Source organism: Heteronotia binoei, chromosome 21 (assembly GCF_032191835.1).
Source record: "Heteronotia binoei isolate CCM8104 ecotype False Entrance Well chromosome 21, APGP_CSIRO_Hbin_v1, whole genome shotgun sequence".
NCBI lineage: Eukaryota > Metazoa > Chordata > Lepidosauria > Squamata > Gekkonidae > Heteronotia > Heteronotia binoei.
Window position 1 is genome coordinate 146,601,054 of NC_083243.1, and position 17,221 is coordinate 146,618,274.

At 42.8% G+C, this 17,221-nt stretch overlaps 1 protein-coding gene across 3 annotated transcripts in view; it reads left to right on the plus strand.

The window, feature by feature from the left end:
* Positions 1 to 17,221, plus strand: part of LMO1 (LIM domain only 1) — a 166,469-nt gene that overhangs the window by 135,704 nt on the left and 13,544 nt on the right. For all 3 annotated transcript variants that reach the window (XM_060262533.1, XM_060262534.1, XM_060262532.1), the window contains exon 3: positions 12,644 to 12,769. In XM_060262533.1, coding sequence (XP_060118516.1) covers positions 12,644 to 12,769 — 126 coding nt within the window. The remainder of the gene's footprint in view (positions 1 to 12,643; positions 12,770 to 17,221) is intronic.

A 17,221-nucleotide genomic window follows, 5' to 3' on the forward strand; every position in this document is an offset into this window, starting at 1 on the left:
GACAATGGGTGGGTGTTCCACAACTGATATGTTATCTATAAATCCTAATATCAGCTCATTCCCTATCTCAGTTTAATGTACACAGTGATTAAAGGAAATGTTCTGTGACTCACATGGACTTTAGCGACAAGATGAGATACAATTTTATCCAAATTATTACAAATGTTGAAGGAATTTTGTTCATGTGCTTGTATTAAGATCCTTGTTTTGGGTTTTTTCCCTCCATCAGTTCATTACTAGACATTGTGACTCAATTAGAAACTGAAAGTTTGTTGTTCTTATTTATTATGTGTCACTGTAATTAGACGTATTGCTTTTTATAGTTCTGGAACTCTGTGATTATTTTGGCATATTTCAGTGGTTATTCTACGCTCAAAATACAGATGACTTGTAGAAGGGTACAAGCTGTTCAGATTTAAAAACTCCTTTAGCCTTTATTAGGATCAGGTTTACCACAGCTAGTTCTCAGCATTTTAGTGCCAAGAGTATTAAGCAATATACAGATCAGAGAACTAGTAAAGTCCTCTATTTACATCTGCTGCACATGATAACGATGGGGCAAAAACAGTCAGATATCGAGTAAAAGTTGTCTCCCCTAAGAAGGTAGGTAATGCAGCACTGTAGCCAGGATTTTTTTTCTTTGGGGGGGGGGGGGGCTGGCAGGGGGGAAGGTTAGCAATGGAACTTACTCTGAGGAAATTTGCTAAGCAGAGATCAGATTGTGTGAAGGAATGGAGAAGCTGTTTCCAGGTCAGGGCTAACCCTTTAGAAATGCTAATGACTTCTCTGACCAGAAACAATGACATGGTTAGTTTTCACCTTCAGCCAGGCCTCAGATTCAGTGGGAGCTCACAGGAGCACAGCTCCTGAACCTTTCTGAGAGTTCCACCTCCTCCTGAGAGTTCCACCTCATTGTCCATTGAATGGTATGTGCAGCTGCATAACAATCCTTGGATGAGCTCCACCACCTATTTTTCTACAAAATAACCCCTGTCTTCAGCTATAAGCTGTTAGCTAGTAGGAAATAGGCTTGCCAATCCCCAGGTCCCAATGGGGTTTTTTCCACTTTCCCAGGCTCCTTCCCACCCCCAGTCAGCTGGCCGGCAGGGGAAAGCCTGCCCCAAAAGCCTCCATGTGACTTTCCACCTCCGGAGGCTTCAGTCTCGGATTGAAAAGTTTCCTCTTGGGATGGTGTGTCTGTGTTACTTTGAAGAAGTTGTCAGCAACTCATGAGTAGAGACGCCAATCACTTGCTTCAGAGTCGCCAAAAATGGGGAGGGAGGGAAATATCTGCTGAGCACTTCATTATTCCCTATACAGAGGTAACAAAAATGAGAAACACACCTACTGGATGGAGGATACACTTCTGGGTAGAGATGTGTGTGAACAAGATCTTGGGGTACAGGTGGACCATAAGATAAATATGAGCAGCCAGTGTGATACAGTGACAAAAAAAGGCAAGTGCCATCTTGAGGCACATAACATCCAGATAGCAAGATGTCATAGTTCCACTGTAAACTGCATTAGTCAGGCCAAACCTGGAGTATTGTGTGCAGTTCTGGAGGCCTCACATCAAGAAGGATGAGGACAGAATGGAGTGGGTGCAGAGGAGAGTGACAAGGATGATCAGGAGCCTGGAGACCAAGCCCTGTGAGGAAAGGCTGAGGGACTTGGGAATGTTCAGTCTGGAGAAGAGGAGAAAGGGGGGGGGGGGATATGATTACGCTCTATAAGTATTTGAAGGGCTGTCACTTTGAGGAGAGCAGGGAGCTGTTCCTGTTAGCAGCAGAGGAAAGGAATTGCGATAATTGGTTTAAATTAAGGGTGGGAAGGTACTGCCTGAATGTTAGGAAAAACTTTTTTACGGAATCCCCGTATACTCCTGAATACCGCATTCGGAATAGCCGCATATACAGTAGATGCACGGCTATTACCGAATATACGGCCCTATTATACCCTATGGGCCATTGAAATCAATGGCAAATAGGGTATATTTGAAGCCGCATGAAGGGGAGGGGGTTTGAGATAGAGCCCCCAAATTTGCAGGGGACCTGCAGGGGACTCTCCCCTCCAAGACCCCCAAGTCCCAAAAAGATTGGGCCAGGGGATCCCATTCCAGGGGCACCCAAAGAGGGTGCCCCTATTCCATCATTATACACTATGGGCCATTGAAATCAATGGCAACATAGGGCATAATTAGAGGCTACTGGGGGGCAGGGGGTTTGAGGGAGAGCCCCCAAATTTGCAGGGGACTCTCCCCTCCAACCCCCCCAAGTCCCAAAAAGATTGGGCCAGGGGGTCCCTGTCTTTGGGCTCCCCAAAAGGCCCATTGCTAACAATGATGGGGAAAGCCCAATTAGCCACTTCCTCACTGTAATTGTCGTGGGAAAAGTGGCTCTGGGGAGCAGGGGGTTTTGAGGAGAGCCCCCCAAACTGCTGTGCAGCTTCAGGGCACTGTCCCACACAAAACCCACAAGGCCAAAAAAAATTGGACCAGGGGGTCCAATTCCTGGGGCACCCAAAGCCAAACCTAACCACATCAGAGAATCTCTATAGGACCCAAATGCACTACATCTCTCTATCTACTCTAACCCTGCAGGGCAGGCCTGGAAGCAATATAAAACCCAGTTGCCAATGTCACTGCCACACAAAACACAATCTGCTCAAGGTCTGCTCTGCAGACCTGGCTGCAGCAAACCCAGATGCCAGCTCTCCAGCCCTGCCCCAAACAACACGGGGAGAGCTGGCCAGCCACAACAAACCTGCTGGTTCTGGGTCTCTCACCCAGGTGCCAGCTTCCCTGCCACAGAACACACAATCTACAGATGCCAGCTCTCCAGCCCTGCCCCAAACAACATGGGGAGAGCTGGCCAACCACAACAAACCTGCTGGTTCTGGGTCTCTCACCCAGGTGCCAGCTTTCCTGCCACAGAACACACAATCTACAGATGCCAGCTCTCCAGCCCTGCCCCAAACAACATGGGGAGAGCTGGCCAACCACAACAAACCTGCTGGTTCTGGGTCTCTCACCCAGGTGCCAGCTTCCCTGCCACAGAACACACAATCTACTCTATAAAAACAAGAAAGTGACCCAGCCCACACACACCCTCACCAACCCCTACACCAACCAGAGGCAATTTAAAAAAACCAAAACAAAACCAGCAGAATCACAAAAGACCAAGTGTTTAAAAAGTGGCCTTTTCACCAACAAGAAAGCTCAGGCCAAATAAGTCAACAACACCCCCCCCCTAAAACCAGAACCAGGAAAAGGGGACAAAAGTGGCCTTTTAAACAATGGAAATTAGGCCAAACAGCACCCCCCCCCAAGAACCCAAAGAAAAGAGTAACAGCAGCAGCACAACACAGCAGCAACAAATCAAACACTGAATACTTTTAAAACAGTAAAAAATTAACTTTTAACAATACAGGAACTTTGCCACCCCCTCCCCCCCAAAAAAAACCCTTCACCCTAACCCCAAGAAATCCAAGCCACCCAAATCAGGAGAAGTAAAAGGACACTGCACTTTTAAAAGTCCTCTCACTAAATTAAGATATAGGCAAATTGGCAAAACCTCCCACCCCAGGCCCCCTCCCCAAGCAGAAACCCCCAAATAAGCTACCCCACCACCACCACCACCCAAATCTGGTTAAGTAAAGGGACTCTAAGTCTTAAAAAAAAGTCCTTTTACCAACAATAAATAAAAACAAGAACCCCAAGAGTGTCTTACCTTGTCTTCTCTAGTCCAGGGAAGTCTGAGTGAGAGAGCTGCAGGCAGCAGCTTAAGCTAAGGGCCAGCCACTGCCAGCCCTTTGCACAGTCTCTCACACACAGCAGCAATGGAGGAGTCAGTCCAGCCAGGAAGGGAAGACTCCTTAAAAAGCCCTTCAAAGCATGCATTTGCAATGCATTTTGCAAATGCATGCTTTGGATTGGCTGCTGGGGCTCCTCTTCCCCCTCCCCCCCTCCCTGATCCCAGGGAGGTTAAGGGAGAGGCGGGAAGAGGCCACTAAAGGCGCCAAAGTAGGCAAGCAGCTCCTTTGAAGCTGCAGAAGCTACTTTGCCGCCTTTTGAATTGACAGCCGTGTACTTACGAATAGCTATTCGTAAGTATACGGCAAGCCGTATTCGGCTGCCGTATAATGGGCGCCTATGGAAATCGGCTGCAGCCTATTCCGCATACAGCCGAATCAGCACTGATTCGGCTGTAAATATGGTTCGGCCGAACCGAATGCACATCCCTATCATCCACCAGAGCAACCAAGACCATTTCAGTCCCATAACCAGGCCTGAAACCAGATTAGAATGGATCTAAACAATCCTTTTCATTCAGGAATCTCTGAAGTTGACCAGCCAACTTGTTCAATTGCCTTGCTTAAGAAAGGTGCATTTGAGACTGGATGGAAATTATTCATCTCTCCCATGGCCTCCTATGATGAATCATCCCTGTCCTGCCTTTCAAAATACTCTTCGCACAGGTCAGTTGTAATCTGCTTACACATTTCTAACAGTTACTAGAAGGAGCATGAAGATTCACAACCTTATAGTAACTAGTTTGCATTGTACCTGGAGCAGAAATATTTGTCATAGAGAAACTATGTGGCATTATTCCATGTGCAAAGCTATAATATGTATTTCAGTTCTAATGAAGAAAGGGAATGATCATCAGCGTGACAAAAGGTGGAAGTGAGAAAAGAAGGCCAAAAGATACAACTTTGGAAACTAGTTTGTCCTCATGGAAACTGAAGGTGAATTGAAACAAAGAAATTGTGATCTAATATGCTTTACTAAAGAATAAGTGGGCATTGCTTTGAGGAGCCTCTGAGCTTGTCATGCAGCCTGCTTGCCACCATGTGCCGCAACCTTGTACAGATATATGCCTGGGATGTGTTTGGGATGTGGCTCCAGCTCTGCAAACTGTTGTTAAAGAAGTCTTTAAATAAAAAGCTGCCTTCAACAGTCACACTCCACTAAGTGTGCTTCCTTTTATTCCATTTTCTCCCATCAATTCATTCGTATTCACGGCTGGTCTTCTGTGCCAATTAGCTTTAATTTTTACTATACAAAATGACATCGACAGCCAATGAGATTCTAAGCTTACAGGATTTTAGTGTGCCTATAAACTACAGAAAATTGTCCTTGGCTAAACTCCTGCTTTCAGATTGGCTGACGACAATAGACATGGTTAAGTTCAGGGTAAGAGCCATTAAGCATAATTACTACCACAGGGTAAAAGTTTAATTGGGTTAAATTTTAAATCTGCATAGCCTAAGCTTATTTACAAGCTGGCTCGGCCCTTCTGTTACATAAGGGGAAATAAATCTGTACTTAAAAATTTGCTACTTGCCAACTTTTATTTTTAAAAAAGTTTTTAAAAAGCTAATAAAAGCCTCCCTTGTCTCTGACTCATTCCTTCCTGTTGGGATCATGCTAAGTATTGAGGATCTTATGATAGACTGATCCAAGTGGGCAGCCGTGTTGGTCTGAAGCAGTAGAACAAAGCAGGAGTCTAGTAGCACCTTTAAGACCAACCAAGTTTTATTCAGAATGTAAGCTTTCATGTGCTCTCTAAACACACTTCATCAGACGAGGGGATCAGGTATAGTGGGCTGATAGACAGCCTAATATGTCTGAACCTTCTGTTGAAATAGAGTGCTAAGACTGCATTTCCTATGAATGATGAGCCATATAGATGGAGGTTCCCCTTTTTTTGGTTTGATTTTTTTTATTTGTAAATTTTAAAAATAAAGATTTTATGGCTAAAAGAAATCCTAATCCCCTTATCCTTCCCAGCCACATCCAATATCCCATCATAGAACCTCTAGGGAAGGAACACAGCTAGTCTTACTATCAAAAAGCAAATGCATCTGTAGTGGAAAATACATGTTGTCTTTGGCAGTATAGAAAGCCAAGAGAGATGTGGTCCTAAGTCACTTCGGAACACATGTGAATGGCTTGTCTAACATTACAAAGTTATGGCTATTTTCTGCATGCTGACATCAAACCTCACATGAGAGTAGGATTGCATTCCATTAACAGATCTATGTTCATGTACTGCAGGCACTCTGTTTCCAACTTCAAGCTCATGGTGGCCAGTGGCCACCCTTTGCTGTTGACCTAGTGTCTTATGCTTGGAGAGGTGCAATGTTAGCCACCTTGAGTCTATGGAAATATGAGATATAAATATTTTAAATATATAAATGCTGAAGTTAATTGGGGTTGTCTTTGAAGAACCAAAATAAGCAAACAAATAATAGCTACAGTCCAAAAAATACTTTCTTGAAGTCAGCCTCTTGAATAAAATGAAACTTTACTTTGATGTAAACATGTTTAGGGTGGTTCATGATTTGCTGAAGAATAACTTCTTGCTTTCTGCTCTGACACCCTTCAAAGTTAGGAGCAATTGTCCAGACACAATACCTCCGCCCAGGGCTTTTTTGGTAGAAAAAGCCCAGCAGGGACTCATTTGCATATTAGGCCACACCTCCTGATGTCACCATTGTTTGGCACAATACTTTTTTGTAGAAAAAGCCCATCAGAAATTGATTTGCATATTAGGCCACACCCTCTGATACCAAGTCAGCCGGAACTGCGTTCCTGTGCGTTTCTGCTCAAAAAAAGCCCTGCCTCTACCTAACAGAAAGCACTTTCTACAGTAGATAGGAATCTTGGCTGTCCAGGAGTTGCAGTTTGTCTTCCTTACTGGTATAATTGTTGATAATCCTGACATTATTAAACACATCACTTCACCTAGTTGCTCTTTGAAATACCTTACAGTGAATTTTGAAATGCACGTAACTGCACAGGTTTACATCTTTACTTTAAAAGTCAATTCATTCTAGAGAGTACTAGAGTGAGTGAAAAATGTCCATATGCTGAAGAGTGGAAAGGAATGTTCAAGGCAGAGAACAAGATTAGTTCACAGAGTAGCTGGGAGCTGTATTTGTTACAGACATTAAAAAGCAACATGATTTCAGCTGGACAGAACATAAGCCTTAAATCTTATGCAAACATTCAAAGCTTTTTAACACTGTCATACCCCCAAAAGCCCCTGGAAGGAGGCAGGTGAATCCAGTACCAAATACATTTTTCATGTTCCTTAAGCTGACTGTTTAAATAGTTAAGTGAACATCTGTCTAAACTTCCCATCATTTCCATTTAGAGAAGCTGCTAATTCAAAGGGTGACGAAAAGTGCTTGTTTAACAATGCAGGTGGTGCTGTCTGGGGCCCCTTTATTTTGTTTAATCTAGACTGAGCTCCACACAACTGTGATGCTAATGAATAATGGATTTTTTTATGCTCACACATGGAGTGGCATTGCATTCCGAACAAATCTAGGATTAGCTTCCTTCCAATTTCCCCATTTGAATATAGGATAGCATTAAAAAATAGTAACTGATGAGGATATTTTAAAGATCAGAGGGGTAGCATTAAGATTTTTAAAGATGAAAGCCACATTTAGAGTTCATTATTTTTAAAAAGGCACCAATATAATTATAGTATATTGACAGCCCCCCTTTTATGCAGTATCAGAAAGCTTGTCTCAATCAGTGATACATTTTGTATTTTTCAGATAAAATGAATAGTTCATGAAAAGCAGGGGTTTTTTTCTGGGGGGGGGTGCACAATGGAACAGAGTTCTGGAACTTCTCTGTAGAAACAAAATTCTCAAAAAATGTTTAAAAGTTCATGAGGGGCACCTGTGTTATTTTCCTTCATCTCCCTCTTGAGAGTTCCAGCACCTCTTTTTCCAGAAAAAAAGCCCTGATGGAAAGAAAATTTGCAACTGTTGGGTAAGCTTCTTATTTTAAAAGTAGTGTATCCTGTTCCAAAAGGTATAAATTAGAAAAATATTTCCCCATTTCAAAGATAGAGAACGTTCACCTTATCTAGAGAGACAATGTGAGATGTTCTAGGGCAGACTGTATGCTATCTATTTTCTGACAACCCACTAACATGATCAGTCTGTACAAATTGAGAGGTGACATTTTGCTAGATCAAATCATACTTTGTGGATACTGAAAAAATTACTACTTTGGTCCAGTTGAAATTAGGGTTGTGCTGAATTTGCTGTCAGAAAGTTTCAGTGTTAGGATCATTTGGGGGATTTGAAGTTTTCTCCAAAACAGAAGCATTTTCCTGGGCAGGAGGGAAGGCTTTTTGCTGCAAAATCACAATTCTACCCTCTCTTTTGTCAAAGAGAGTGGGTGGAATTGCTTTGATGATTGCTACTTCAAAGTTGCTGTTTTTAAAGAAATGAATCCTAGTACTACCTGAAGCTCAAACCTGCAGTCTCTGGGCAAGCATGTGGCCATGGGGTGTGTGGAGGTACTGTCATGCTGTGGATTGCCAAAGTGGTTGCCGTTTATAAAAGAGGCAATTTGCACCACAATACATACCACAATCCTCTTTCTGTCTTTGCAGAATTATTGCCAAGGCTTCTGAAACAGAGTGGGACAATTTTCCCAGGGGACATTGCCCATTGTTGTTCAGCTTTTCTTACAATGCAGTTATGGATTAGGTGACCAAATGGCAGCAAACTAAGATTGTAATGTGGATCTTTGAAGTTTTACATAGATAATATGATTTTGCTGAACTAGAAGTGGGGGTGGGTAGAATGCTTAAAATAGACCCAGTGTTCCAAGAACAGAAAATTCTGGTTTCATCCAGAGGATGGATTTATGCAGTGTGTTCCTTCCAACCTTGTAGCAGCTCTTTTCAGTCACTTCACAATGAGAGAATGTAGAACTGAATCATCAGAAGGTTCCAGTACAAATTTCAACCATGGTACATGAGGGACTGATGAAACATAATTCTGAGGCTTTTGTGGACTGTAAGCTATTGACTGAGTTGAGATACAAAGGGAACAAGGATTTATCAAAGTACATGAAAAGCTGAACTTTGATCTGGATCTCCAAATATCATCCTTGCCAAGGTTTCTTGTGCAGCTTCCAGCAAGTCTCAACTTCAGCTCCTCCATTGGTAAATGAGGCAGAAGATTCAACAGCCAATACCTTGCTCTTGATAAACTACCAACTGAGAACTCATCACTGATTAATGAACATTGCTTATAACTTATTACTATTATTAGTAGTATTCTCTCTCTCTCGGCTTGACTTCGCGAACCAAGATTTAAGAAAGGTGCAATAGTCCACGTCTGCTGCAGGCTCGCTGGTGGCTGACAAGACCAATGCGGGACAGACAGGTCCGGCCACAGTGGCTGCAGGGAAAAGTCTGATTTGGGGTTGGTGCTGTAGCAGTACGATTCTTCCTCAATCTCCTTTTGTCCTCAAGACCAGCTATGCGTGCGTTCTCAAAGGAAGAGACAGCCTGGTGGATGGTGTGCCTCCATGCTTTGCGATCTGAGGCTATAGTAGTATTACTACTATACTTAGTATACTTAGTAGTATTACTACTAATACAAAAAAATTTAGATCATTAATTAGTGATTTGTGTTGTTTTTAGCTCACAGTGATAGAAATGCTTTTAGTAGAAGCACTCCTATCAGTGCTTTACCTACATCTTCTTTCAAAATTTGAAAAAGAGGTGTTGATTCCCATCCCAGAATTATAAAGGACTGCCATGTGTTGCACACAGCTGCATGATATTGTGTTCCACACATCTCTTGAGAATCATGCCATACATTGTCTTGTCTTTTACATAAAGTAATTAATTGCATGCATTAATTGTTGATATATGTATATCATATTGTTGTTGACAATGTATAAAACTGCTTTATAGTGAATCTGAACAGCAGTCCATCTAATCCAATATTGCCAGCTCAGACCACAGTAGTTTTCCTAGGTCTCAAGCAGAGGTCTTTCACAACCCTACTACCTGAGATGCTTTAAGTGGAAATACTGGGACTGAACCAAGACTCTGAAAGAATGGACTCTGCACTGAGATGGAGTCCTCTCCCCATCTTGCATGCTCACTGATCATTCCTGCATCTTTGATTGGAAGACATGTAATGTTTTATCCATGAAGCAGCAATGGTACACTGATGTTCAGGAGCTAGTATGCAGGGCTGGAAGAGGAAATCATACTTTGTGTCATGCTGTGAGAGCAGCCAGTATCTGGGGAAACTTAGATGAAATTGGCAAAATATTGGGGGAGGGGCAACAACTACTTCATGGACCACAAGGATACTGTGAAATTATATGATGTGAGGGTAGACAGGCTTGTGTTATTGACTTGGAAAGTAGAGGAAGACCTATTTACTTCACATTTCTTTTTACGAAAATACATTTCCATGTTGAAACTTAACACAGTAATTTGATCCATTTGCTTGTGAAGTCAGCATATGTCACTTCTTTCAGTGAATGTTGATTGTGAATATATCAATATACATTGTGTTTGTGCCATAGCAAGATTACAGCTGAGCATCAAGAAGATAAAAGTAATGACTATTGAGGAATTATGCAACTTTAAGGTTGACAATGAAGATATTGAAATTGTTAAAGATTTTCTATTCCTTGGCTTCATTGCCAATTGAAAAGGAGAGTGCAACCAAGAGATAAGGAGAAAAGATTCTTAAATGTAAGGATATGTTGCTAATGACCAAGATTAAGATAATTCATGCCATAGTATTCCCCGTTGCTAAGTATAAGTGTGAAAGTCGGACAGCTGAGAAGGAAGAATCATAGACTCATAGAGTTGGAAGGGACCTCCAGGGTCATCTAGTCCCTACACAATGCAGGACACTCACAAATACCTCCCCCCAAATTCACAGGATCTTCATTGCTGTCAGATGGCCATCTAGCATCTGTTTAAAAACCTCCAAGGAAGGAGAGCCCACCAACTCCCAAGGAAGCGTGTTCCACTGAGGAACTGCTCTAACAGTTAGGAAGTTCTTCCTAATGTTGAGCTGGAAACTCTTTTGATTCAATTTCAACACATTGGTTTTCGTCCTACATTCTGGGGCCACAGAAAACAATTCCACACCATTCTCTGTATGACAGCCCTTCAAGTACTTGAGATGGTGATCATATCACCTCTCAGCTGCCTCCTCTCCAAGCTAAACATGCCCAGTTTCTTCAACCTTTCTTCATAGGACTTGGTCTTCAGACCCCTCACCATCTTTGTCTCCCTCTTCTGGACCCGTTCCAGCTTGTCTATATCCTTCTTAAAATGTGGTGCTGAAAACTGAACACAATATTCCAGGTGAGGTCTTACCAGAGCAGAGTAAAGTGATACCATCACTTCACATGATTTGGACACTATACTTCTGTTGATACAGCCCAAAACTGCATTTGCTGGAAGAAAATTCATTCATTTGAAATCTGGTGTTGGAAGAGAGTTTTACAGATAACATGGACAACCAAAAAGACAAATGGTTTCTAGATCAAATCAATCTGGCACTCTCCTTAGAAGCTAAAATAACTAAACAGAGTTTGGTCATGTTATTAGAAGGCAAGACTCAGTGGGAAAGACAATAATGCTAGGAAGTGTTGTAAGCCACAGAAAAAGAGGAAGACCCAACCTGACATGGATTGGCTCAAAAGAAGCCACAGCCTTCAGTTTTTCTGAAGCGAGTAGGGCTGTAGTACGGTGGAATAGTACTGTGGGTACTGCTATAAGGATATCGCAGTGTTTATTGTATGTACTATCTTGTCATGTCTTCTACATACATAATCCATTATATACATTGTACATAGTATGTCATGTATTAGACTATTTTTTGTTGTCTGCATTGTCTTCTAATTTTTAATATCCTGCTTTTGTTCCTGATCAGGATGCAAAGTGACTTTTCACATCATTTTCCCCTCCTCCACTTAATTCTTACAACATCAACCTTGTAAGGATAGTTTAGGCTGAGAGACTTTGAGGAGCCCAAGGTCACCTGGCAGAGTGTCCATTGTTTTCAGAGAGGAGGCCATGTCTACCTCCATTGACAACAGTGGGACTTTAAGGGCCACAGCAGCAGCATTGTACGACCCAGCTGGGGCACACACTCCCTCTCCCTCAGCAATCCCACTACCTCTGCTGCCTGCCAGAAAGAGCAGGGCTCCAACGCAGGGCTCCAGCTGGCTCCCCCTTTCTTGCCAGCTGGTAAATCTGAACAACTCAAAGCACTCCTGAAATTTTGAGAAAGGAATTTTCATTTAACCCCAAATTTCAGGAGTGTTTTAGGTCATTTGGGGGGGTATTCACATCCCAAAATGAAACCAGGAATTTAGGGCATATTTCAATTCAGAAATGTCTGAATACGCATCCCTTGTATTCTAGCCATTTTCTCTAGATAATTAACCAACCTGCAGGCATTGACAAAGGAGCAGAAAATTAGAAAGTAGAAGGGGTGCTTTAAAAGCCTGTGATGGTGTTCTGCTAAAGCCTTCTTCAGTTGCATTGAAACAATCAACAAGTTGATATTTGTGACTGAATTTTTGTAAGCCCAGAAATGTCACTCTGTATATGTTCCTTTACTAGACAACACAGAAACTGAAGGCTCAGAAGCCTAGCAAAAACCCTAGCTTTTTCTTTTTGCACTTTCAGCCCACATTCCCACACACTGGCTGGTCAGCAAAACAGGGACTGCAACTTCTTTATTGGTGCAATACAGTATTTGATACTGCTAATTGCACTTAATTAGTCCTTCCGCCATTTAATTAAAACGGTTTCTAATGATTGTGCTTCCTTGGCAGGCTCTTTGGGACCACTGGGAATTGTGCTGCCTGCAGTAAGCTGATCCCTGCCTTTGAGATGGTGATGAGGGCTAGAGATAATGTTTACCATTTGGACTGCTTTGCCTGCCAACTTTGCAACCAGAGGTGAGTATATGGCTTTTGCATGAATTTTTAAAAAATCAAGCTATTTTTTTTCCACCATGAAAGGGGAAAGTCTGGTTCACTGTTTGATCTCTTCCTCCAAGATCTTCAAATTGCCACTGCTGAGCAAGTTGTTTTATGTGCTAATTAAACAGTTGAGCCCTGTCCCTGGAGGCCTCTGACTTTACTTGCAGCAAAACAGGCAGTAGGTTAGACTGTGGAAGGGACAACAAAAGTGGGTGCTGCTGCACAGACCAGCAGGTGCTGTTAAGTAGTGTCAAGGCAACTGAATGAACAGCTTCAAAATCAGGCTTCTAGACGGTCTGGTGAACATCCATTGATATGAGGATCACTTGGCATAAATACTTTTATGTCAAGGTTGCTTAAACCAGGCATCTGACGAGCTCAGAAGTTGAAATGAGTCAAAGGAAATGCGCAAATCTAGGTAATCCCTTGCATGGTCTTAGAATTGTATCTGTTAACTTGCTGCAGCAGTAGAAAAGAGTCCAGTAGCACCTTAAAGACTAACAAAATTTAGGGTAGGGTATGAGCAGTGACTCACAAAAACCTATACCCTACCATTAATTTTGTTAGTCTTTAGAGGGCTACTGGACTCTTTTTCTTTTCTACTGCTGCAGACAGACTGACACAGCTACCCATCTTGATCTCACTGCACCGCCACTATGGTGTTCTTGCAGCATAATTTTACAGAGAACTTGCATAATATGTGCCTAAAAGGCAAAGCAAAGAAATGCGGGCAAGGCTCATCAACAAAGGGCATTAGAATCATTCCAATATGTCTCACATCACCGTAATACTGAAGCTGCAACAGCTCTTAATGGATGGTACTTGGCTTGCCTGTTCTGCTGAGCAATCAAAATGAATGCCCATTTTAGACTCAGTTTTAAAAATATTACCTAGAACAAAAGTTTCAGGTCTCAGTTTTCAAATAGAAAACTGAGGCCTGAAACTTTTGTTCCAGGTAATATTTTTACATTTATTCCCCTCATTCTGAAGTTTCAAGGCAAATAAAATCCATATTTTGCAGCTGTATCCAAAATAAAATTTAGACATATTTATTTATATGATTTATGTAAAACTATGTAAAACTCTGATGTGTGAAAATACCAAACAAACTCCTCTTTCCAAAAAGTCAGCCCAGTCTGAAAAATGTTTCCAAAAGAGAGCCCTGAAAATATCTTCATACATACCTTTGGGGTAGGGTTGCCAGGTCCAACTCAGGAGCAAGGTTGTGACAACTGAATTCTGAAGGGAGTTCTGGCCATCACATTTAAAGGGACTGTGTTCCTTTTAATTGCCCTCCCTTCACTGGAAATATTTATTTATTTATTCGATTTATATCCTGCCCTCCCCATTGAGGCGGGCTCAAGGTGGCTTACAACATAAAATTCAAAACAATAAGGTTAAAAAATTAAAATACATTGAATAATTTACAACAGTTAAAACAAGAACACGATCTAACAGTGCAGTGCTATTCTACAACCTTCCTTCGCAGTTTTTAAGTACCAGTCAGTTATATGCCAACCGGAACTGCCCAAGGTTCCGCAAGGCCCTCACCTCTTCCGGTAGCTGATTCCACCAGCAGGAGGCTGTAATTGAAAAGGCGCTATCCCTGGTTGATTTCAGATGGGCCTCCTTTGGCCCGGGGATTACTAGCAGATTTTGGGAACCAGATCTAAGCACTCTCTGGGGAACATGTGGGGAGAGACGGTCTCTAAAGTAGGTAGGTCCTAGGCCATATAGGGCTTTAAAGGTGATAACCAGCACCTTGTAGCAAACCCGGTATATTATTGGCAGCCAGTGCAGTCACCAGAGCCCTGGCTGAACGTGCTCCCACCTGGGGAGCCCTAATAACAGCCAGGCGATGGCATTCTGCACTAGCTGCAACTCCTGGGTTCGGCACAGGGGCAGCCCCATGTAGAGGGCATTACAGTAGTCCAACCTCAAGGTGACTGTTGCATGGATCACTGTTGCCAGATCGCCATGCTCCAGGAAAGGAGCCAACTGCCTTGCCTGCCTAAGATGAAAGAATGTGGATTTAGCAGTGGCTGCTATCTGGGCCTCCACTGTCAGGGCAGGCTCCAGTAGTACCCCCAAGCTTTTGACCCTGTGTGCCATTGTCAGTGGCACACCGTCAAAGGCTGGTAGGGGAATTTCCCTTCCCGGACCACTCCAACCCAAGCAGAGGACCTCTGTCTTCGCTGGATTTAGTTTCAATCTACTCAGCCAAAGCCATCTAGCCACAGCTTGTAGCGCCAGGTCCAGATTTTCTGGAACACAGTCAGGCCGGCCGTTCATTAGTTGATAGAGCTGGGTGTCATCAGCATACTGGTGACAACCCAACCCATACCTCCGGGCAATCTGGGCAAGGGGGCGCATGTAGATGTTGAACAACATTGGAGAAAGCACCGCCCCCTGAGGCACCCCGCAATCAAGCGTGTGTCTCCGAGACAGTTTACCCCCAATCGCCACCCTTTGTCCCCGACCATCAAGGAAAGAGGAAAGCCATTGTAAGGCCAAGCCCTGAATCCCCGCGTCGGCAAGACGACAAGTCAGCAACCAATGGTCAACCGTATTGAACACTGCTGATAGGTCTAACAACATCAGTACCGCCGAACTGCCTTGGTCTAGATGCCGCTGAAGGTCATCCACCAGAGCAACCAGCACTGTCTCCGTCCCATGGCCCGGGCGAAATAATGGAGGATAGGGGCACCTTCTTTGGGGAGTCATAGAATTGGACCCCTTTTTTGAAAATTGGGTGTTTTTTTAAGGATAGAGACTATATGCTATGCTGAAAAATTGATGCCTCTCTGCAAGAAACACCTCCCGAGACCTAGACACCCACAGATTGATTCTTCATTATACCCTATGGGATCTGGTCTCCATAGGGTATAATGGAGTGCCCAGGGGACATTTTCTCCCACCCCCACCCCGCTTTCTGGAAACCCTGAAGCAGGGGGAGGGCCTCCAAACCAGGGGATCTTCTGCCACTAACTGGGAATAGCAACCCTACTTTGGGGAGTGTCCCACAGGTGACATACCTCAACACGTTTATCTTCTTACCCTGACTGATGAATTCACCTGCCATAACAATGCTATGCACTTGCAAAATTTGTGAAATAGTAATTTGATTTTAAATAGCTTCTTAATCCCTGAAAAGGAAGAAAAATAGTTCCCATTGAGCATTATGAAGAATCAATGTGACAGTATCTACACTTAAGCAATAGTAGTCAATACTTAGAGTCAAGAGTCAAGAGAACATAACAATATTTTAAATAATGAGGAAAATCTTGCTACTGCCAACATCAGCGGGGTTTATGAGCACATTGGTATCCTGGAAACTGGATTTTAAATGAATTTAAACAGATTTTTGTTGGAACAGAGCATATAGAATGGTCAGAGCTTTCTTTCTTGCAAGCCAGGTATAAAGTATGATGGAAAAACAGTCACCTTCCATCCCAACAAGGTATCAGCAGCATAGGTACAGAAGGGCATACATTCTACTGTCAATTTGATGCCCCAACAGCCGCTTGGTTTGCTTTGTATTAATCTAGCACTGACTATCCCACAACTTTCGGACTACATTTCTCACCAGAGGCACACAGAACCTGAACTTCAGAGATTTCAAAGACATATGAAGAACAGGCCATACACCTGCAATGCCTGTTCCTATACACTCTGTAATCTCTATGATAATTGGCCTATCAATGTAAAGAGTGCTTTCACCCAAAAGATAGATGCATGGCTGTCTGCTGCATATCAGCTTCAATGCAGAAATTATGTGCAGCAAATAGGTTACCTGAATAGTTCACTGCAAATATGACCTGCAATTTGGCATGCTACAGTTTAACCCACACTTAAAGCAGCAAGCTAAATCTGTGTTCGTGACAAATCATTCAGACAACCGGTTCATCAACTGCAATAAAAGTGGCAGCCATTCACAGCATGATCATGTGAACATAGCATTATGATGCTGGCCACATACTATTAACTTTTTTCAGTCATCTCCTATATACAACCTAAGTAGTTGTTTATTCAGGTTTGCCTAAGTTGACTGTTACTTGATGGCACTTTAAACATACGCAAAAACACACCAGAAGTAGAAGCTGTCTAGGAACATTCTGCTGTTTGGCTCAGTTTTTACTGAAAGGCTTGTGTGCAAAGCTACCATTATTTGTTTGGAGTAGACTGGCATCATGGTTAAAAGAGGTAGATTCAATCGATCAGGCTGTCCTATTTGATCTGTTATTCCACTGAGGTTATAGTGACATCTAGTGGGTTCGCATGGATATCCCAGTTTCTGTGACTATTTTTGTTGGAACCTACTAGAATGTTGTAGTGTCTAACTGGTTCCTCTGACTCAAAATGTGTTTCTGGGAGTCTTTACAAATTCAGGAAAAAATGCACCTGAATTTTTGGGATGATGGAGGTGAG